The 17,715-nt window shown below is 50.9% G+C and overlaps 2 protein-coding genes across 2 annotated transcripts in view; one reads left to right on the forward strand and one right to left on the reverse strand.

The window, feature by feature from the left end:
• RPL7A (ribosomal protein L7a) overlaps positions 1–17,715 on the forward strand; it is a 141,181-nt gene that overhangs the window by 89,178 nt on the left and 34,288 nt on the right. The gene's annotated exons all lie outside the window — the stretch shown is intronic.
• Positions 1–17,715, reverse strand: part of CCDC180 (coiled-coil domain containing 180) — a 33,696-nt gene that overhangs the window by 2,228 nt on the left and 13,753 nt on the right. Inside the window, exons 17-35 of the mRNA XM_066610853.1 lie at positions 16,630–16,964; positions 15,384–15,592; positions 13,947–14,122; positions 13,574–13,754; positions 12,697–12,843; positions 12,081–12,225; positions 11,765–11,881; positions 11,521–11,619; positions 10,802–10,894; positions 10,253–10,443; positions 9,026–9,093; positions 7,813–7,924; positions 6,770–6,853; positions 6,175–6,247; positions 4,707–4,848; positions 3,391–3,551; positions 2,347–2,484; positions 1,352–1,463; positions 394–499 (exon numbers count right to left, since the gene is read on the reverse strand). Of these exons, the coding sequence (XP_066466950.1) occupies positions 394–499; positions 1,352–1,463; positions 2,347–2,484; positions 3,391–3,551; positions 4,707–4,848; positions 6,175–6,247; positions 6,770–6,853; positions 7,813–7,924; positions 9,026–9,093; positions 10,253–10,443; positions 10,802–10,894; positions 11,521–11,619; positions 11,765–11,881; positions 12,081–12,225; positions 12,697–12,843; positions 13,574–13,754; positions 13,947–14,122; positions 15,384–15,592; positions 16,630–16,964 (2,689 nt within the window). The remainder of the gene's footprint in view (positions 1–393; positions 500–1,351; positions 1,464–2,346; positions 2,485–3,390; positions 3,552–4,706; positions 4,849–6,174; positions 6,248–6,769; positions 6,854–7,812; positions 7,925–9,025; positions 9,094–10,252; positions 10,444–10,801; positions 10,895–11,520; positions 11,620–11,764; positions 11,882–12,080; positions 12,226–12,696; positions 12,844–13,573; positions 13,755–13,946; positions 14,123–15,383; positions 15,593–16,629; positions 16,965–17,715) is intronic.

Genomic DNA, 17,715 nt, shown 5'->3' on the forward strand with positions numbered 1-17,715 from the left:
ATTCATATTTAGGACTCTGTTGCACAGCTGGAATGTAAATTAGGGCATGGGTCTGGATACCTTCTCTTCAGGCAGAGCTTCTATTGAAAGACTGTCATGTTTCCAAAGTGCTCAGAGCACAAGATTTTGGAACCTGGGAAAATGCAACTCAGGTGAACAGAGGAAGATTACTTATCAAGCCAGAACCTTGGCTCCGCCTGGCAGAAAAAGTGCCCCAGCAAGCAAAGGCTCTTTGGTGCACCTCATCCTTACTGATAGAAGGGGACTGAACCTGGGACCTTCCACCAGCAAAGGGAGTGCTTGACCACAACACTGGGGCCCTTCTTCTGCAAAGCAACTTTGGCAGCAAGGAAGGACTATGCACAAACCCGTCAGATGTGTAAGGGACATTACCGGCTTCCCCGTTCAGCCGCCAACTTGCTTGCATCGACCTCTAAGGAAAGCCCGGCTCTTTTACGGCGGATCAGAGTGGTGGTCTTCTCTCGGGGAGTCTCGATTCCTGGGCAGAGAAGAGATCAGGTTTGTTGCCTGCGAGACTTCACGGCACTATGGAAGGAGCCAGGGTTCTGGGGATGCAGGTGGACTCGGGGGGCCTTCTTCCTTGTGCTGCCCCTGCCTCCTCTGCAATTGGACCCTCCGCTCCTGGCCAGTTGCAGTCTCGCTCAAAGCCAGCCTGAGCAATGTTATCCGCATGCAACAACTCTACCCAGCCAGTTGTGTGTAGAGGGACCTGTGGGGCAAAGTATGGGAATAGGTTTGCCTGCCCACTCACTCACTCACTCACTCACCAGGGTCACTTGGGGCCCAATCCTATCCAACTTTCCAGCACTGATGCAGCCATAATGCAGCCCCAAGCCAAGGAAACAAAAGTTCCTTTACCTTGCAGGAGCCTCCATGATGGCCCCTCCACCACAGGACGCAGCGCGCACCCTATTGGCATGACTGCATCAGCGCTGGAACATTGGATAGAATCAGGCCCTTGCCACAGCCCTGCAGCTCTCTCTCTTGTGGCCTGGCCTGTGTGGGGTTACAATATTTTTCCTACACTGATGATTTCTCATCCTGCAGAAGTATGAAGGAAGGGCTGGCCCAAGGCCTTTGGGCATCTGAGGCAGCAAGCAAAATGCTTCCCCTGTTATAGGCTGATGTGCCCCATTTGTTCCTCCTACTCCCTCAACTGAAAAAACAAAGAGGGGAAGAGAGAAAACAGGACATCATGTCTGGCACTCTACCCCCTATTCTCCTTTCCCCCACATTTCCTCTTCCTATCTGCCACTGGTAATCTGCAGTGGGGCAGATGTGGGCCCGGACTCGGCCCAAAATCCAAGGTGACGCATGCACCTGGACTTACTTCCCAGTTGTATGTCATCGACGGTCAGGCAGTCATCCAACTGCAGGAGAACTTTTTCTGTGCAAGAGGCCAGGGCGGAGACAAACTTCTGGGTGCATTCGATGAGGCAGGTCTGTGGGAGGAACAGCAAAAGCATCACGGAGAAGATACCGCTGAGGGTGTTTTGGCGCAAAAGGATTCAAAACCGCTTTCAAGTCTAATAGTGTGAATGCAAAGAACCTACAGGGACTGACATAAGAACATAACGTAAGAACAGCCCCACTGAATCAGGCCATAGGCCCATCTAGTCCAGCTTCCTGTATCTCACAGCGGCCCACCAAATGCCCCAGGGAGCACACCAGATAACAACAGACCTCATCCTGGTGCCCTCCCTTGCATCTGACATAGCCCATTTCTAAAATCAGGAGGTTGCACATAACACATCATGGCTTATAACCCGTGATGGATTTTCCCTCCAGAAACTTGTCCAATCCCCTTTTAAAGACGTCCAGGCCAGACGCCATCACCACATCCTGCGGCAAGGAGTTCCACAGACCAACCACACGATATAGATAACATCACACGGCCTGGATTCCAGGAGATTAAGGGACAAGGCAACCCCCCCCCAAGTTTTATAGGTCAAGGCCTTCACAGGAGGCCGATCACACTTCACAGCCTAGTGAGGTTAGGGATGGCGCCGGCCCATACATGAGACTTCCTGAAGAGCTTGCCTCAGAGGGCAGATCAGTGAGGAGCACCCGCCTCCACCACTCCCCCCCCAACCTGGATTCAGAAAGAAAGATGGGGACGGAGGAAAACAGGAAGTAAAGAAGAGAGGAGAATGGTGGGCTGGAGTGTCTCTGGCAGAAGGACCTGTCAACTGACTCAAGGGCTGGCAGGGGGTAGAGGATGCCAGCCCACAAGAGCTCCTTGCACTACCCTTCTCTGTCGGTCTGGAGACTCCTCTGGCCCTTTGAACTGGACGGCATGACTTTGGAGGAAGTGGCACAAAGTACCTGCAGTTTGTGGGTGCATTGATAGACACCCTCTTCTTGCTCCTTCTGTCTTTCTTCCTCCACTTGGCACAGAGCCTCCAGCTGTGGTATATTGTCTGGGTGTCCCAGGCTCGGGCACAGCTGGTGCTTGTTTTCGTCCTGGGATTGAATAGGCAATACGGGGTGTGTTTAGTCTGCCATCCATGAGAACCCAGGAACATAAGGAAAGCCCTGCTGGATCAGGTGAAAGGGGGCCCCACCCAGTCCAATACCCTCCTCCTTTCTCTGCCAGCAAGCACATCTAGATGCCACAGCACCCAAGGCAGAGACATCACAATGTCATGTGATGTTGGGCTGGCCAACTCCCCTCTTCCTCGCCGCCGCCAGCAGCCCCACAGCACCTGCTGCACGGCACACCTTCACCCAGCGGCGTATCTAGAGGGCTCTTCCGTTGAACCTTGGCTGGCAGCCCCTGTGATTTCTGACTACCACTCAATGCCAGGCCAAAGCATGGCATGCCCCTTCCAACATGCCTGGCCCCTCTGCAGCTGGGGTTGAAATATGAGCTGTGCTGGGGTGTATAGCAACAGAGTCCTCCACACTTCCTCTCCACCCCATTCATTCCCTGCTTCCTTTGCCAGTCCAGAGAACTGGAATGGTGGCAACCGTTAGCATGCTGTCAGGTAAGTGGGGGAGGCATTTGGCCCAATTCTCCAGGTGCCAGGAAGTCTTGGGCTGACCCTCAGAAAAGGGGAACACTTCCAGCCAGGCCTGCTCTGTGCCTATGCAGGGTTGGGCCCCATCTGTGTGCTTCCCTGACTTCTGTTCAGGCATCTCTCCCTATCAGTCTGCATTCCTGCCTGCTCTCTACTTCCACCTTTGCCCCACCTTCTTTGGACAGACTCCTCATGTTCCATCCTGCCTCTGCTCTGACCCTCAGTAAGCACCCGTTTTTGAGGCTTGCTCCATCCTGCCCCAGGCCCAATCCAGCCAGGACTGGCACACCTTCGGCTCTTCAGTTGCTGGGTTGACTGATCAGTGTTCACAGCGCTCCAGGCCCTCTACCTTTTCAAGGTCCCACTTCTGCAGCTGCTCCTGCAAATTGCGCCGGATCTGTCCCATGGAATCCATGAGGAGTTGCTCATAATCTTTAAGGTATTTGCCGATAACCAGCTTGGTGACGTCAGGGAGCAGCCCCTCAAACCTCTTCAGCTGATCCCGGAACTCTGTTAGGTTTTGGGGAGAGAAGGCAGGGTCGTATCACTCCCATGCCAGCCAGAGAGTGTAGTATTTCAAGAACCTCAGGTTTCCCATCATCATGAAAGGGGTGTGTGTGTGAGTGAGTGAGAGAGAGAGAGAGAGAGAGAGGCTAAACTTTGCACCTGTAAACATTAGTCATATATGACCGTATCAGCTTATTTTGATTGATTAATTTAATTTCCTGCTTTTGATTTTAATTTAATTTTGATTGATTTAATTTAGCTTCCTGCTAGTCATGTAGCAGAGGGCTATGCCAGACAATGCCCCATCTCTTGACCTCTTAAAAATTCTCCCTCACTCCCCACCCATACTGCATTGCCCACACATTTATTTTCACAGCCATGAGGACCAAATACAGTAGGCCCTCCTTATCTGGGGGCTTGGCGTCTGTGGTTATGAATATCCATGGATGACAAGCCTGTGGCTGGAGGGCCTGAGAGGACCTCCCAGACGTGACTGGAAATGCCTTCTAGTCTTGAGGCTTCGGAGGTGCACGGAGGCTGCACTTGACCCCTGGAGGGCGGGGCGCAGTCCCCAGGTAAGTAATTGCAGCGCCATACAGGCTCCTCCCCCATAGATTTCATTATCTGCAGAATTCAATATCTACAGAGGGTTCTGGAACAGATCCCCCTGGATACTGAGGACTCGCTGTACTTGTGTTTGGACCCCTCATTAAAGCAGGGGCTAGCTGGGTATGGATGTGATCTCTGCTATGAGAATGGTCTCCTAGCACATGCCCCTCCTAGAGCGCGACCTCAAAGGGCCTGTCACAGAACACCAATTTCTCTATTTGCAGAAAGCATTTTCCTAAGGACAAATATTTTTACACCTATATTGGTCACAATCCCGTTTAAGATAATCCTATCCATTGAAAGCTGTGCGACTCAAGGCGGTCACGGCTACCTTGATTCAATGGTGTGTTTTTTGGTGTTTTTTTTTTTTTTTTACAACAAACCTCAGCTAAAATGGAAGCTGTTGTGTTCCAAGGGATATTACAAAGGTAACATTTTTGCAGAGTATGCTTCGGGATTGGGTGGGCTGAGAGTAAGGGACGCCTGGCTCAGCAAAATCAGCAGAGACCTTAAAACAAAGCAGGAGAAACTCCTGACTGCTCAGTTTACCAGAAATGCAGGCAATGTGGTACTCGTCCGTTTGGTTCACGTACAGCAGAAGTTTCTGGCCCATGGCCTCGATGCACTGGTCGTAAGTATCTTGGAGAAAGTCAGGTCGGGTGATCTGATGCTTCTCCTTTCTGTAGAACTCCTGCAGAAAGTGGAAGGGGGGAAAAAAAGATTAGAAAAAGAGCTTGGTGAAGATTCCTGAGCACGGGGGTTGCGGCTGAAGCCAGGGGGCCAAACAGGCAGACCGTGTTCTACTCAAGTGCTCAGTGAGAAGGGTGCAAAAACATGGACAGCCCATGACTCCCCGGACCCTGAGACCATTTATCAGTGCTGCCACCAGCTCCCACGATGGCCCCCCCACTGCACCAAACGCAGCTCCTTTTATCCGTCGGCGCACCAGCCGCTGTAACCACCACCATTCTTCCCACTCTCTGGGAAGAAGAGGAATGGATACTCCAGCCCAGTGAATCTCAGACTGCAGGTTCGTGGCCCTCCAGTGGGTCATGACTCAATTTTTGGTGGGTGGTGAAACGGACAAGGCAGATTAGGCTGTGTGCATCAAGGGTTAAACAAGCTGCTACTTGGGGGGGGGGCGCACTGCTGCCCAATCACCATTATAGCCACACCCTAGGCAGCAGCCTAGGGCATCTGAAAAGTCTGAATGCCACTCTCCTCTCCACTTTCTTCTTTTTCAAGGAGGGGCGACAGAGACTGGGTAAGGGGAGTGGCTTTTCGTGCACCCCCCTCATGTCCTGGGATGGCCACATTCAGGATCCTCTGCCCCAAAGGAACCCTTCTCTGACTCCTCCACCTCCAAGTGTGACAAAAGTTACCTCAAGCCCCCAATGCCAGTACAATGCTTGTTGCCTTGCCCTCACTCCACATGACTGACTGATGCTGGTGGGAGATGATGACACGGAAACATGGAACATGACGACACGTGGGTGGGAAGAGGACTCCCAACTAACTGGACTCCCAACTAACTGGACGTTCTGTCCTGAGACTGCATCACTGGCCACATCAAGATCTCCTGGCCCCCCAAGAAACCATACCAGACGTTGCTCCTTCTTACCTGGTGGGCAGGCTTCTCTTCCACCTGCTCCCTACACTGGAAAACAGGGTGGAAGCCCACTGGTCTCCTCCACACTTCTTTTTCATTCCCTCCTTTCTTTTACAGTCCAGGGAGTTAAGTGGAGAGAGGTGGGCGCTTGAGGCAACTGCTCCAGCTGGTCCTGCCAGCCATTACAATTTCAATTACATTCATGGCCATTTGAAATTAAACAGAGAGGCAGAGCCTTTGCTTGGCCTGCAGGTGGCTCAACCCCTCGCAGCATCTTCAGAGAAAAATGCCTGCCTGAGGCTTTGGAGAGCTGCTGTCTGCTGGGGTTGACAGCGCTAAACTAAGTGGACCGAAGGCCTGACTCAACATAGCAGCTTCCTAATGTTTAAAAAAAAAATATGCTCTTACCTCGGCAACGGTCATCAGAATATCAAAGCTGTCCCACACGATACCAAATATAATCCCTTTGAAATTGCTGAAACTGAAGGAAAACTTGTTTTAAGAGGGACACTTAGGAAAGGTAGTGTTTCTTATGGTTGTTTATAGCAGCGGTTCTCAAACTTTTAGAACCAGGGCCCATTCTTCAGAATGAGAATCTGTCAGGACCCACCAGAAATGATGCCATGACCAGAAGTGACATCATCAAGCAGGAAAAGGTTTTAACAGTCCTAGGTGGGTTCCTGATCTTAACCAGCTGAAGACTTCTGCTCATGCAGGGGGCAGCAAGGTTCTTTCTCTGCAAGGTCACCATTGTGAAGTGAGGTGGGGGAGGCTTCCTGCAAACCTTTCCCAGAGGGTGAGACAGCACAAAAGGACACTTCTGCACACCCAAGAGTATGAGAGCCTCCCCCAATCTGATCCCTCTTTTCACATCAATACATTGGAACACTTTCTGCTTTACCATGACTTGGCACAACTTCAAACAGTCATAATGAGCTCGCCCCAGGCTGGCCTCACAGGAGCGACTCGAATTGAATCTCCACTCACAGCCCAAAGAACTTACTCGGAATCTTTCAGCCGATTCCCCAAAATCTGCACCTTCTTCTCTGTCCGGCTCATTTTGGTGTACCTCTGCATGGAGACGACACTGCTCAAAAAGAGGGAAGAACCTTGAAAACCTCTCATGGCCTCCTACTGGTGGGCTATCTGTGCAATACTGAGTGGCTTTAGCCACTCCAATAAACACCAACAAGCCACAACATTGATGACACTCTGCTGGGGCTACAAAGAATCTTTATTGGATCGGGCCAAAAGGTATGTGTCCACCTTTCCCTCACAGTGTAGGCCAGAAGCCTCTGTGGAGGACCAGCCACAGATGTGAAGATAACAGCAGATGGATAGATGATGTTCTTTTCCCTCTCACGCAACACCAGAACCAGGGGACATCCACTAAAATTGATGTCATCCAGCCTAGATACCTTTAAAAGGGAATTGGACAAATTTCTGGAGGAAAAGTCCATCACAGCTTACAAGCCATGATGGGCATGTGCAACAGACGTTTCAAGTGCTGTAAAGCACTTCACTGTGGCCAAGGGGAGGCAGGTGCAAGTGTGGAGGTCAGGAGAGGGTGGTGCGCGGGGGTGGGAGATGGGCAGAGACTGCTGCCAAATCCTATCCCCCATCCCGGATCTGAAACTCCTACTTAGAGCTACTCGGTTCTGTGTCACAGATTTTGCGGGTGTGGATCTGAGTGGACCCATAGTAGCTGCTGGGGCTCAACATGGGGAAGGGAACAAATCTTCCCTTACCTCGACGAGACCTCCAGCTGCCTCTCTACCTGCATGGATACAGCTGCTTAGGCTGTATTGCAGTGCAGGCCATCTAGTTAGGGATGGGCTGCCCAGCCCCTCAATTTTGTGAAAAGCACATGTTGCAGGTCTAACAAGTGCAGGCCTGTAAAAGTAACCATGGCAAAATCCATTGGCTGATTATTTTTGGAAGCCTTCTGTCTCAGCAGCAACCGAGTAAAGGCGGGCAGGTTTGTGGAAGGAAAACAGGCCATGTCTGTGAAATGACGGTGGAAAGCAGCGTGGCTCTTCTCCTCACCTCCCAGAGACTCTCTTGACAATGGAGCAGGACACCTTCACCGAGGGAACTGCGATGCTGTGCGCAGCAGTGCCTTGGGTGCTTTCGGCGGGATAACTTCCGAGAGAGGGATCTAGGGGTGAAAGAAACGTAAGTTAAAGATATAAGTAAGAGAAGATGGCAACAAATGCGGAACTATCAGCTGGGCCCCCTTTCGTGAACTGCTTCGTGGCTGTGTCAACAGGTCTTGAGAACAACCCACCCCTTCCATCGATATTTTGTCCAGAATTGAAAGCCGTCAAAAGGATGCTTTGCAAGCATCTCCATGGACCTCTCGCCTCTCTACGGAGAGGCAGAAAGAAAAGGCCTAAAGCTGGAGTTTCTCTATCCTAGTCCTGGCTTTCATTTATTTAAAGAAGTGGTTCTCAAATTTGCTGGAGCTGCAACCCACCTCAGACTCCAGTGCGGCCACTGCAGCCTGAAACAGGCCTCCAGATGGCGCAACCATCCGTTGCGTTTGTGAAACTGGAAGTGATGCAGGAGTCACGTCCAGCAGCGTTCCGAGGCCCGTGGAGGCCATCTTGGGCCTGGTGCAATGTGGGAATGACTTTTGGAGGTGGTTCACAACCCAAAGGTGCCCCCCCCCAGTTGCATCCATCTGGCTACAATTTGGAGCCAGGCGGAGGCAAGATGGGTGGGCAGACCCAACATATGGCTCGCCTGACCTCAGGCCATGACCCACTAAGTGGGTTGCTACCCACGGTTTGAGAAACGTTGATTTTAAAGTATTTTTATTCCCTCCTTTGCCCTCTAATCTGGGACGTGTCCACAGCAGCTTACAGTCAATTTAAACAAACAAAAAGTATAACAATATAAAACATCAGGTATGGATACAAACACAAGAGACCTAGAAAAAAAAACACATTTAAAAACAACCAAAAATCAAATGCCAATCGTAATCCAGAAAGAGTGGGTTTTCAGCTGCCAAGGGAATGCTGAGAGAGGGAGCCATCCCTGTGTCCCTTTTTTGGGTATTGCGTTACTCTTTAGCATGTGTTTGTATAATCAACCTGCTAAGGGTAGCACAGAAACAAAAAAAGGAATGAGAGAGATGAGACTGAATGGAATGACTTACAACTGAGGACCTCTGGTCTACGCATCCTTGGTCAACTCCAAACCCATTCTAAGCTAAACATGCCGTCGATATCCAGGTGAAAAACTCCTTGGTGCCCACCTGCTGTTCCTAGAAAGCCTTCTTCTTTGTCAGACTGCGGCTCCAGCATTTTCTTATAGCGCTGGATTCTGAAACATATCCAACACACGTCTGGCTCAGATCCAGGGAATACCTGCATAGCTGAAGCCTGGCGGCATCGCCTCTTGATCCACAACGCTTCGCTACTGAAGACACGATTTGCCTCTTGGTTTCAAAGGCTTTGCCCCCACTGGTCGGGTAGCCGATTTGGAGTCAAGTCACATCTCACACTCTTATATTAAATTGGTTGAGCAAGGTCAACATTCCTGGTCTTATGCAGAAGGATGCAGAAGGACTGAAGAAAAGGATGTTTTCAGGAAGGGAGGGACGGGAGGACTTAGGGAAGCAGTCCCCAGGCTGCTAGAGTTGTGGTCTCAAATTTTTTTTAGAACTGGGACCAACTTCAAGAATGACAATCTGTTGGGACCCAGTGGAAGTGAATCCATGGCCAGAAGTAACATAATTAATTTAGGCTTCAAACCTAAGCTGTGATCAGCCAAAGGACCTATGACACAGCACAATTGTGCTGTGATTTTGCATAGCTCAGAACTCAAACATTCCAGCCTGGAAGATAAAGCAGACTTGGGTCCTTCTCCACGACACAGCCCTCCTCCTTGTCCAGTGCCCCATCTTCCCACCTATTGAGGGAAAAGCACCCTGCCTCTCTTCCACCAGGAACCCATCCTACCCAGCAACTCTGTACCCTGTCTTTTCAGCTCTGCATTTTCAATGGCAGCCTAGTTAGGTGCTTCGTGACCCACCTGAAATGGGCTTGCGACCCGCCTAGTGTGTCCCGACCCAGAGTTTGAGAAACACTGCACTAGAGACATGTGTGAATGGGGCTTAGTGTTGGAAACAAGCTAAAAAGAACAGACAAGGAAGGCTGATGTTCACACATCTGCAATTCCTTGAACCAGTGTTCTTCAACCTGTGGGTTGCAATCCCGATGAGGTCACAAATACTCCTTTTGGGGGGGGGGTCATGGCAACCTTTCCAAGTCTGTGCAAGAGATGGCCTGGCTCCAATACAATAATGGCGCTGCCTGATCAAAACTGAATTCTTGATATAATCCTGCACAGCCTCTTCTTGCCGTCTTACCCTGCAGCTCCTAAGGCCGGCACTGCGCTCAGGCTATCACCTTGCACATTTGTTGCGATGACTCAAGAGATCGGGGCAAATGGGACGGGTGGGGGCAACCCCAGCACTTACCCCAGGAGATTTTTGATCACACCGATGGCCGAGTCCTCAAAGACGGACTTCCCCATCCTGCTTGGGTTCATCAGTGGCGTGCTTTCCATGCCCATCACGATCACCTTGGGCTCCTGAAGGAAACTCTCAGTCACAACCAGCGACGTTGTTCCCCCGGACTCCTGGGCTTCTGATATAGAATACGTTGCATCCTGAGCAGGGAGGAAAAACAGCAAAGTATGTCATGTGAACCTTTCTCCATCAGGCCACGAAGCCCAGTGCCCTGTTTCCATCAGGAGCCACGAGCACGCTTCCAGGCAATCCATGACCCAGGCTTGCAACCCAGTTGTTGCCCCATACCCCCCTTAAACCTCCACACTTCCTCTTTCACTCCGTTCCCCTCTTCTTGTTCAAACTGGGAAGACAACAAGCAGCAAAGGTGGGGGGAGGGCATGAAAGAAAATGCCCCTGTCAACTCCATCGCCTGAGGCACCCACCTCACGGAGAGGTCAGCCCTGGAGAAACTACTGCAGAGCTCAAGCATCATCGCCAAACGTGAAAACGTCTTACCAGACCCAGCAGGCAGTCAAGATAATGGGTTCTCTTCCTCAGCTCTTCGATCACAAACGTGGCTAACTCCAAGAGCCCTTCTGGAGTTATGGACTAAGGGGAAAGAATCAAGCCAATAGAATTTGTTTGTTACAGCTGGGCTCTTTAAAGACTAATCATCCTAATCTGCCCCCTTAGTAAGACCAGCCCTTACAGATCTCACCAGAGGCCCATCTAGCCCTGTATCCTCTTTTCAACAGCCAGCAGAGCTTGGCCGTTTAAAAGGACAGCAAAATCACGTTGCACTGTTCTCACGAGCGACTTGACAAAGACTGGAGTGGTCGCGTATTACTGGCCAAGTACCACCAGTGGCTGAGAAACATTGCTCCATGTTAGTCTTTCAAAAGTTGGCTAAGGTAATAGCCATCACGTCTTCTTGTAGTACGTTTCACATGTTAATTAGGTGTTGGGTGAAACAGGACTTCCTTTTGTCTCTTTGGCACCTAAGACCAATGAGTTCTGTTGGCTAGACTACTGTAATGCACCAGATGCGAGGCTGCCCTTGAAGAGTGTCCAGTAACTCAAGCCGCTTGCCCTCTGCTTCTGACCCTCTCAATGAGGAACCCTCAAGAAGGAACCCCAAGCTCCCTCCCCTAGAATGCAGAAAACCACCACACCCGATCGACTCCCCATGCATGACACAAATGCTCATCATTTTATTCCGTGGCCTCAGGACTTACTTCTTTGTCCACAGTGGGATAAGCACAAGCATCTATTTTACAAATGAGGTTCTCCAAGTGAGAGTTTATGGTCTTGGTCTGAAAATTTGATTTTGCCACCTAGAAAAGAAGCAGGCAAAAAGTAAACAGAAGATGGTGGCAGGTTCCTCCCGCTGAAAGATGGACTGGTGCCCCTCACCTCTGGTTAGTGTGAGACCAAGAACCAACCTTGCCGCCCTCCCCGCAGCCCTCATTTTGCTTGCACCTCTGATTTGATCTTCACTTGAACGTTGGTCAGAAACCGCTGCATTTTCTCCATGAAGACCCGATCCAGTGCTAGGTAGCGAAACCTGCTTTCAAACTTAGTGATCACTTCTGTGGCCTGGCGTGGGTGAGAGGAGGAGGAGGAAAATCCAGTGGCGGTCTTGGCCACTGTGCCACCCAGGGAAAGCCTGGATGTGCTGCCTCCAGCCTTCTTAGGTTTCCAGAGGGCCTTAAAACATCCAAAACCTGGAAGTGATGTTCTAAGACCCTTCAGAGGCCTTAGATCTTTTTTAGGTAAGCTTCAGACTTCCACTCACTTGCTCCATGTAAGTGGACTCCATTTTCTCCAGGTCAATCATAATCAGACCTTCCACAAAGTCAATGCGTTCACTCTCCTTCTCCAGAGATTTCATCAAGTTCTCCACTTCCTCTGGGGAGAAGTTGCCGCCATCTGAGAATAATCTGAAAACAAACACAGTCACCGTTGGCTTGTGGTCGGGTCGCATTTTGTTGCAGAAAATGGAGGCCCTTGATAGTGGCTGGTGATTGGAGAGCCCGGCCAGAGCAGCCCCTCCAAAGTCAAAGTCTCAGGTAAAACTGACCTCCTTTGGGATCTCCCATCCTCTCCCTTATGGTCATAAGAAGACCCTGGCCGGATCAATCAGGCTAAAGGCCCATCTAGTTCGGCTTCCTAGATTTCACAGAGGTCTACCAGATGCCTTTTGGAGCACCCAAGGCAACGTTACCTACATTCTGGTTCCACTCTCTTGCATTCAGATACAGCCTTCTTCTAGAACCAGGAGGTGGCATATACCCATCATGGCTTGTAACATGTGAGGGACTTTTCCTCCACATTCAACATTGAAACAGCAGGATACGCTTACTTGAAATATGCAAAATAAGCACTAGGGTAAGCGGTCTGATCTGGCATACTTGCAGGCTTTGAGGAAGTCGGTGTTTGCATCTCGCAGCTTCCCCAGGGACTCTTCCAAGTACTGCCTGTAACTCCGCAGGGATACCTGCATCACTTCCATGTGGTTGACCAGCTCCCCGTGCAGGTTGTTGCTGAGAGACAGCAGCCTGTGGGCAAGAAGGGGAGGAGAAAATGCCAGATGTGCTTGGCAGGCTGCTGGCTATAGGGAACTCAAGCCCCTCCCATCAGGGCTGGCTTTAGGAGCTGCAGGGCCCCAGGTTCGCAGCCAAGGTCTGCAGAACCTTAAAGGTAGCAACAAAATTTATGATAGACTTCTACAGTAGAATGGAGAGCAATCACGATGTGTGCTTAAAAAGTGTGTGCGAGTTAACGGGCCAAACATAAGGACATCAGAAGAACCCTGCTGGATCAGGCCCAGGGCACAGCGGCCCAACCGGGAGCAGTCAGTCCCTCCATTTTTTAAATGAGCAAAGATTCTTCCCCACTGTGGCTTCAGTGCAGGCCAAGTGCATTGAGAGCAATTTTGAGTGAGGGTCCCATCACACATAGGCACAGCCTGGACTTGTATTAAATTAAAAGCCTTCATTTGCCACGGTTCCCCTATGGGGAAACAAAAGGGGCAGTAGTTCTATCCTTGCATCTCTAAAGCGAAAGCCCCACATACCTGGCATGGGCAGTGAGAGGGCCAATTCTCTCTGTTTCGTACTGGCAGTGCCAATCAGGGCTGCAGTGGGCCAAAGGCCCAATAACGTCACAGCTGAGCCATAAGGAGAGATGCGCGGACTGCCCACCCACTCCCAGTTGCGGCTCAAAGCCACCACCAAGAAGACACCGCAATGGGCAGCCCCAAGTCCCAGAAAAGGGATGGGAACTCACTTGTCCGCCCTGCTCTCTACCAGGAAAATGTTTTCCATGTCCTGGATTCTCTGCTGGAAGGCTCTGCTGACACTGTTCTGATCTTCTCGGAGCTTGAGGAACGACTCCTTCTCCTTGTTCAGTGCCTGGACCACGCCGGCGCAGTGCCGCACCAACCGTTCATTGTGGAGCCGCAGCTCCGCTGAGAAGTAAAGGGAGAGGAACCGTCGTCAGGCCGCAGTCACCCGAGACGTGACAGCGGAAAGGGGTGACCTGAAAAGTCCTAGAGGGGTCCACTCAAGTCCATTCATTTCAGTAGCTCCTGGGCAGCAGAACAGCCATAGGGATGGTGCCTGACCGGTAATACAGCACAGCAATCAAAAGAGGCCAGTACCCATCCTGACACGGTACACGTCCTTCTCAACGCGCCCCTGCCTCGGCTCGTGCAGATGAATGCGCAAGCGTAGTTCTGATTTGAGCTCCTCCCTCTCGGCAGCCACGATAATCCAGGCATGGGACAAGGTTTGCTCAAACCACTTCTCCAGGTGTTCAAAGAACTGCAGGCGGATACTATGATTGGAACAGAAGGAAGGAGAGGGGGAATAATTCCACACATAGGCGCAGGCACCCCTTTTCAAAGCCTGGGTTTGGCTTTTGCGTTCTCCCAGCCCTGGATGCCTGGGACCAAAAGGGGGAATAGTTGGTGCTTAGCCCCCTTCCTAAGCTTTCTCAGCTACTTCACTCTCTGATATTGTTTGGAAATGAGTGGCAGGGCCTCTGAGGAAACTTCATCAGAGGGTACAAAGTTCCTTTTGAGACCCATCCCTTCCCCACCGAAATCATAATTTCATACGATTGTTGGATCATAATTTCTACGAATCACAGTAAACAAAACGACACAGGCTTACGCAAAATGTGAGTGCTAGTCTTCCCACAAAACGTGCCAACATTTTCTGAGATCCCAGGAAATTTTCAACTCCCCGGCCCCCTTTTTGACCCCAGGCCCAGATACGATGTATCCCCTTCACTCCTCCCTCATGGGCTTTGGTGAGATTGGAAAACGTAAGATCCCAAGAAATATTTCGGTCCCCTCTTTTGGCTCCTGGGCCCCCTTTTTTGACCCTAGTCCCAGGCACAATTTACCCCCTGCACCTCTCTCACTGACCCTCAAATCAGATGCTCTGCTTTCAAGTCAGACAAGCAGACTAGGCCACTGACCAAGCATAAGCTCAAACCCAGCAGGAACCGATGAAGCTTTAGGTCAAGGTTATTGCTTCCCAATGATACCAGTCATGAGTCTCCAGTGAGCACTAGAAGGGGCAGGAGGTCTGGTCTAGAGGGTTGAGCCTCCATTTGCCTGAAGATAACATCCTGGCACTGCGTGACCTTGAAGCAGCTGACAAGCTGAGCCGAGCTATTCCATCTGCTCTGAGCGTGGGAGGATGGAGGCCAGAATGTGCGACCAGATCAAGAAAGAAACATCTGAATGTTGTGGTTTCTTGAAAGATAGAAACCTTCTTTCAAACTGTAAAAATCCCTACGGGGATTTAAATTGCCTGCCTGTGTAAACCGCCTTGAATAAAGTCTAAGGAGAAATCTGAGGACCAAGAAAGGCGGTATAGAAATACCTGTATTATTATTAAGGGGAGAGAACTGAACAGAATGGAGGCTGTGACTCAGTGTACGCAAAGCCCTGCCATTTGGGGGGGGGGGAATGGGAGGAGATCTTTGGGAGAGGGGCACTCATTCACGACCACTGGTTTAAAAACCCTTCCTTCACCCGCACAGATGCCTCACCCTCTTAAGAAAGAGAGAACAACTTCCCACTTACTGTCTTCTCAGATCTGCGAAGAAACCTTGCGAGAGGTAGACCTGCTCCAGGTGTGTGGGAAGGATATCTTCGTTCAGTTTTCCGGCATAATACTTCTCGGATCTCTTGGCCTTAGATTTCCTGACAAACGCGGCTGCCTTGTAAGTGTTTCCGCTGGAAGTGGTGAAATATTCTACGGCTGCTTCAGATTGCGTGGTAGATGCCCTCGGCTTGAGAAAGAAGCACAAAAACCGCACATTGTACAGGCCACAGAAGCCCCAGGACTCTGAGAAGAGCCCCATGAGGACTATGAGAAAATTTGGCATGGAAGGGACAGCAATAGGGGGTTTGCTATGGGGAGTTTTATACAGTCAATTCCCGTCATCTGGGAAATGTTCCTGGAAATCCCAACGGCTACCAAAATGGCAGATAGGGAGTCACTGATCCTATGAGATCAGGGGAAGGGGTAGCTTACCTACAAACCGTGGAGACCCTCAAAATGCCAGTGGAGATTTTTAAAATGGCACCCACCAATACCATCAAGGATGCCTCAGATAGCTTTAGAATGGCCATGGATGACACAGAGACGGCGGCGAGCCGAGAACAGGCCACAAATTGAGCAAGGTATCAATCCATGGATAGCAAGAATTGACTGTCGTTGAATTTTATTTAGGTCCCTATGGCAATTAGTTCCTTGGGTGTCTGCCAGGGCTGATCCAAGACCTCCCAGTACACAAGGCAGTGTGCCAAAAGTTGCCCCTCCCTTACTCAGCTCATCCAGTTCATCCACAGCCACTGCGGCTTCTGCCACTCTGCCCTGTCGCAGTCCTGGGTCTCCGGCAGATCACAGAGATTCCAGGTTCACTGGACCAATACTCCCAGCGAGCCAGAAATACATGCTCCCAACGGTTCTTGTGTATCCCACTATCACAGAGGTCTTAACACTCCATGAGGAAGCAGGGTACAGTTTCTAGGCAAAATAAGCCCCACTTCTGGGGGTGCCAAAGCCACATCTTTGAAAGGTTACTTGGGGAGATGAGCGGGTAGGAGGAACAGCATCAACAGAGGCGTTTGCGCATCCTTGCTACAAGCTCTGAAGCTTTCCCCCTCTCTCCCACTGAGACCATTCCCCCCACTTCCCTTTGGGGGCTACCGCTTAGGCTCAAAGCCCTCACACCTTCAACCAGCAAGAAGGGGTTGCTCTGGCACATTGGAGCTAAAGCAGACCCACCCACCCGTCCACCCACCCACCCACCCCCTGGCTCACCGTTTCTGTCTCCGCCGCCTCTTCTGCCTCGGGGGTGTCTCCAGCCTCCTGCAGGATGAAGCTCCCTGTCTCAGATCTGTCTCTGTCACTTCCCAAGACCTCGTCACCGGCGAAGCCCTCCACATAACTTCCCTGGTTGGAGCCCCCCAACTCTCCCAGTTTTGTGTTTTGCTCCACTTCTTCGACTTTGGTGGTTTCATCCGTCTCCTCTTTAGGAGTCTTCTCTTCCTCCTCCTCCTCCTCCTGCAGCTCACTTTCCTCACTCCCTTGTTCGGGGACACCCTCCACAGACTCCTCCAATTCTTCCAGTTCTTCTTCCTCTTCCTCAGCCATTTCTTCCCAAAGAACAAGATAGCATGAAAGGGACACCACCAGTGATGCCCCTCAACGACGACTGTAATTCCCTGCCCCAACAAGCTTGCAATTTTACCGAGGGCATAGAGTCACTGGTTTTATTTCATATAGGGATGAGAATGTGGGTCAAAGACTCTACACACTTTTGATTCCGGAGGGCATTTGCTGATGCCAAATGACTGGCAACGGTCTCGCCATTCCTTTGGGCAGGGCATTCTGGTCTCTTAGGCAGCATGCCAAATGCTACCCCTCCTAAACAGGCAGTGCACCAAGAACTGCACTTCCCCCCGGCCTTTTCTTTAGATTGAAAAAGAGAGAGGCGGATGGAGCAGAAGTGCGGAGGAGAAGCGAGCGGAGGATGGAGCAATGAGATGTTCAGGCCTGCCACAGTTCTAACCGCCACACTTCCTTTTCTGCTCTGTTCCCAGCTTCCTTTTAGAATCCAGGCAGAAAGAAGAGGCAGTGGAGGTAATCAGGCACCCCTGCCAAGCTGCTGCCTGAGGCCATCTCCCCAGTCAGCCTCACAGACAGGCCGGCCCGATATTGGGTCTTAATTCTCAGTTTCCACAGGGCACCTGGGAATACTAAAATCATAGGTCCTGCTGCATCAGGCCCATCTAGTCCAGCTTCCTGGATTTCATAGTGGCCCACCATATGTCTCAGGGAGCACGCAGAGCAGCAAGACACCTGCATCCTGTTGCCATCCCTTGCATCTGGCATTGAGAGACAGCC

The sequence above is a fragment of the Tiliqua scincoides genome, chromosome 16, assembly GCF_035046505.1.
Source record: "Tiliqua scincoides isolate rTilSci1 chromosome 16, rTilSci1.hap2, whole genome shotgun sequence".
Lineage (NCBI taxonomy): Eukaryota > Metazoa > Chordata > Lepidosauria > Squamata > Scincidae > Tiliqua > Tiliqua scincoides.